General features: G+C 46.7%; 1 protein-coding gene across 9 annotated transcripts in view; it reads left to right on the top strand.

Annotated features, from left to right (window-relative positions):
- LOC138821663 (transcription factor COE3) overlaps positions 1–5,000 on the top strand; it is a 120,367-nt gene that overhangs the window by 103,865 nt on the left and 11,502 nt on the right. For all 9 annotated transcript variants that reach the window (XM_070014112.1, XM_070014106.1, XM_070014109.1 and 6 more), the window contains exon 11: positions 4,349–4,437. In XM_070014112.1, coding sequence (XP_069870213.1) covers positions 4,349–4,437 — 89 coding nt within the window. The remainder of the gene's footprint in view (positions 1–4,348; positions 4,438–5,000) is intronic.

Raw genomic sequence — 5,000 nt, 5'->3', positions numbered from 1 at the left:
CTGCTTAGGGAGTGATGAGGGAGGGCGCTCCTTGGGCTATGTCCTTTCTTTGAGAAGTGACCTGTGGCTGGCCTGTCCTCCACGCTGAAATGTTTTCTCTGTGTTATCCACTCAGTGGTCCCGAACACGTCCCCTTGCTTCATTGAGTGAGGTTCACACGCTAATGGACTTGTTGTTCAGGCCTGATAAGACAGTCATTTACATTTTGGGGTATAGAAGAGCAACACAGAACTCCAGGCAAGGCCAGATGACAAAGACAGTTCAGCTCTCAACATGAGAACTTCCAAGTACGGATGTCACCAGAAAGAAAACCCTACTGGCTGCTGCCCGCTGGTACGTTTCTAATTGTGGCAGGCTGGCTGGAGCTGCTCTGGCCCCAGCTGCAGCTCAAAGCGCAATGCCATTTTCCACTGCCACATTAGCTCTGGCAATCCCAACTTGAGCCGACATCACAGACCGTTAAAATTTTATCAATTGCAGTATGATTAATCCCACAGTACGTGGGCATGACTTAAATATTTAGAATGCTTCTTCTGTTATGACTTTAATGCATGTAAAGTAACGAGATTAACTCCAGTACACTCAAATATATTTAAATATGAATCCTTCCCGAACTGCAGGTTATCCGGTGCGTAGACCTGTGGAGTCTGTGGGGTCATGTTAGGCTCCATTTGTAGGACCCAGGCTGAATACTGGCCTGCACATGATAGCCAGATATCTGGCCCTTCACAGGCTGCCTGGCTGCTTGCTTCATTTGGCATGGAATGTGATTCCCGGCTATTCTAGCTTCTGATTCATTCAGGTTTTATTGCTGTGTAATTTTCTTATTCTAAAATAAAAGCTTTCCAACAAAAATTACTATGCATTAGGCCGCAGTAGTCTACTCAAATGGATATTAATACAGTTTATCTCTAAAAGGACGAATAATGTATTTGAAACAGATAAAAGGCCCTCCACTAAATGAGGAATGTTAATATCTTATGGCACGGTTAATAAAGAGATATTTCACAGGGGAGATTTGTTTTATGACTTTTGATACAACAGCCTTCTAATCTGACATATCTTAAATGATATAATTCCACACATACATTCATCTTTTACACGCAACCACCCATCTTAGCAAAATTTGAATTCAAGACAAATAACGGGCACTAATTACTTCCGGTGTGTGTGTGTGGGTATGGGTGTGTGCGGGGGTGGGGGGGGGTGGGGTGGGGTGGGGTGGGGCATTTATTATAAAGCCTTTCCTCCCAGATACAGATATGTGAAAATTCCATGCAGAAAGTTGGAGGCTTACAATATAATTTTGAGGAAATGTATTTTTTCCCCTTCAGCAGAAAATAACATTTGTTTTTGTTGTGTTTAAGGCAGAGTTTAAATTAATTTAACCCAGTGACACATGTTTGGGGCCTAAGCATGCTGCTAAATAATTCCTTGGAATAAATTGCTCGGGAGCCAAGTACATTAATTTACGGCTCTCCCGACGCTGACAGATGTGGGGGAGGACCGACAAATATTAACATAAAACAAATTTGCTTTATTCTTCTTCATATTTCTTCTTCATCCTCGACTTGAGCTCACCCAAGGCTCCTTCTCTAATTATCCACGAGGTCAGTAAGCAAAATTGGGAAGAAGCTAGGAGATCAATACAAATTATCCATGAGCAAACCAGTGCTGACAGTTTGAATTGCAGCATATGTTTACCCAAAATCAGGCAATTTATCTTAATATCAGCAAAGTAATGCAGTGCAGGTGAAAGGTCAGGCAATCTCTCCCCCTCATAATTACCCAGTTCTAAAACAGGAAAGTGGTATTGATTGGCCTGGCTCGGGGCTCTGTGACTGGACGGGCCAGTGCCTTGCCCTGGGCTGGGCTCGGCTCTCAGCTGTACATGTGGCACGCTGAGGGTTTATTAGGTGTGTGGGAAGGCCCGTTCCTTCTCCTCCAGTCGCAGAATTTGCCTGTGAGGCCCTGGTGAGCCCTCGCTTCATCGAGCACGGGGTGAGGGTGGACTCAGTGTGGTTTGGAGGGCTGTGGACTAGACGGGCCACTGTGGCTGGGCCTCACCAGGGCCAGGCAGCCCAGCAGACCCGGCTGCTCCTGGAGGCTTCCTGTGCATTGGCTGGAGAAGCAGCGCCTCACAGGCCTGTGCTAACATGTCAGCCGCTGCTCCTGCCACGAAGCAGGGGCAGGGCTTTAGAATTTTCCCACGTAGCTGGGTCCCTGGGTGGGATTTCAAACTGGAGCAACAGCCCCAGCCCCTTCTCTGGGGCGTAGCCAGCCTGTGGGGACCGCCCTGGCACACGTGGACTCCTGAACTTCCCTAGTGTGCTGTGCTCATCCATCAGCACTGGTGGGCCGCGTGGGCAGGTGAAAGGTGCCCTTGTATTTATGCTGCTTTAAGATATTTGTGGTCATAGAAGAAGACTAGCAATTCCACTGAAACATTAGAGAATGCCTGTGCCAGAGTGAGTGTGTGGCTATTACAACTCATAAAGCTTCTGAAAGCGCGCATTAAAGCGTCTATCACCTGTCAGGGGCATTTGCATGAAATCAATAATGGCCGCCCATCTATCTTTTCTGATCACCTTTCATCAGGCCGATTCATTAAGTCAAGCAGTCATGGTGATTAGCTGGGAGAGAGGGGAAGCCTGACATGTTCGGAACGCATGGTGGCCTACCTCTTTTGTTCTCCGATCAAGAAACACAACACTTTGTCCAACCTTTCTTTTTCTTTTCTTTTCTTTTTTTTTTTTTGGACCAAGTTGTTTGGTGAGGCCGGAGAAGCTGCCCATCCGCCCAGATGCCCAAATTGCACTCTTGCCTGACACCCTTGCCCGGGCCCAGCGGAGACATGACAAATTGTCCCCCAAGTCAACGCTGACAGCTTCTGATGATTAATGGTCTGATTATGAAGTGGTTTTACACATATAGAATTTACATCACAGAGAGTTAGAAATTTTGCAGTGTCACACACGCTGAGGCATTTTGAAGAGCTTTGCTATTTGCAAAGGAAAAAAGAGGGCAAAATCCCAGCAAAAGCCATGTCATGTAAAATCAATACCTCGGATCAATGCTTTATTAACAAGAAAATGTCTTACTTCACATTCCTGTGCGGACCTTTGTCTCCGGGATGTATGATGGAATGTCAAATCATATTGTGGTCCTCAACTTTCGGGCGTATTATTGAGTGTACACGTGAGGTGCCCCGCGTTGCTTACAAGACACACCGACGGCCCGGCACTCGAGGATAACGGTGACCGATTACTGTGGAGAACACTTTGAAAGGCAGACTCTAACCTTCCTCTTAGGGAGCCCTAGCCTTTGTCTTCCCCTGCACTCTGCAGACCTGCTGAGTTGGGTGGTGTTAATCATCAAATTACTAATGAGTGATGGCCCAAATTGCGGGCGGAGTAATGAATAGATGGCGGCAGGTCTTATTAGTCTCCGAAAACCTCCTGATTTATGTTGCGCCATGCACTGTGGAGTTACTCCATGGGAAAACGATACCTACATCAAGAAGTAATGTACTCTAATAAGTATTTTCATCTTAACTCGCGTCCCCGGGCCTCGGGGCTCAGTTTTTGTTGGAGTCGGGCAGAGCCATAATAAAACCCAATGGCTTCTTATAAAGCTTGTTAAACACAGTGTGCAGCCGCACTGAGTCCTGGCCGTGATTCACGCACTGTACACAGCGCGTGTGCCTCTGATTTATGGCCACGCGGAGTTCATAGTCAAAATTACAATTTGAGGGATAAAAAGATTAATTACTATTTGTGGTCGGCAATTTCGTGGGGCTGGTGGATTGCAGCTGTAGAACGATCGCGCTCTACATCAGTTTGTAGTCAGCCATTCACAGATTATTAAAGCTTCGCAAGAATAAGTGCTCTTCCTGCCTGCTCTGTGCTCAGGCAGTATGCTAGACAAAAAAGGACCACAGGGATAAATCTGAGGCTAGCAATAGCCAGACATATGTCATAATTGCCAGCTTCCCATAAATTCCTGGCCAGTGTGGAAGGCTCGGTGTGATGCCGGCGACACACCACAGCGGTGGTGATTGCTATAGATGGCCCCAAGACCTGCCACTTTGTGACTGCACCGCCATTTTTACAATATATCGAGTCACCCTTTGACTTTGTTCCCATCTAATTATAGATTGGAAATAATCATTGCTTTTCTGTGCAAAAGAGAGAGGGAAGTCTAGTTCCTAAGATAGTGCCAGCATCCGGGGGTTCTTGCCGTGGCCGTGGGGAGGAATGCCACACATGTATGTGGAAGCATGCAGTAAAGGCATGACGGATGACATGACAGTGATTAACCTGATCTATGTTTCTGTGTCCTGTTACAGCCCTTAATGAACCAACCATAGATTACGGCTTCCAGAGGTTGCAGAAGGTGATCCCCAGACATCCGGGTGATCCTGAAAGGTTACCCAAGGTCAGTCAAAGAGCCCTGCATGGGCGGGTCACTGCCAGGCTAGTTCTGGTGTCGGGGCAGAGGTGGGGGGGGTGCGCACAGTAGATACTCTGTGCCCACGGCTATACCGACAGGTGCATGGGGCTAGGGGCACCCAGCCTGGACGTGGCCACTGTAGAGGATGGTGGAATGCCAGGGCCAGAGGGGTGCAAGGCTCTTTCTCCCCCATTGCTTCTCCGAAGGACCTTCTCTTTAAAAGAAGAAAGAATGGCTTTTCTGATAACAAATATTTTGGATTCTGCGAGAGGGACATAAACTTCTGCGTAATGAAATAGTTCAATTAAACATTTTCCACTCCAGTAGCCCGTGCTGATTTCCATCTAAGCAGCCCCAGTCTGATCTGTGATTACTTGACTCTTGTTTTCCTTTCATTTTCTAAAGCTCGATTCAGTTTAATCTTTTGTTTACAAAGCTTTTGTTATAAGTCCCTGACTTAGCAGGCTAACAAATGAAGTCCACATATTAATATCTAGGGGACTTTTCATTTAAATTCAGCAAAGACAAAAGCTGCCCTGGTTGTTTAT

The sequence above is a fragment of the Dipodomys merriami genome, unplaced genomic scaffold (assembly GCF_024711535.1).
Source record: "Dipodomys merriami isolate MVZ:Mamm:240054 unplaced genomic scaffold, mDipMer1.0.p SCAF_924, whole genome shotgun sequence".
Lineage (NCBI taxonomy): Eukaryota > Metazoa > Chordata > Mammalia > Rodentia > Heteromyidae > Dipodomys > Dipodomys merriami.
This window is presented reverse-complemented; position numbering and strand designations above follow the sequence as displayed.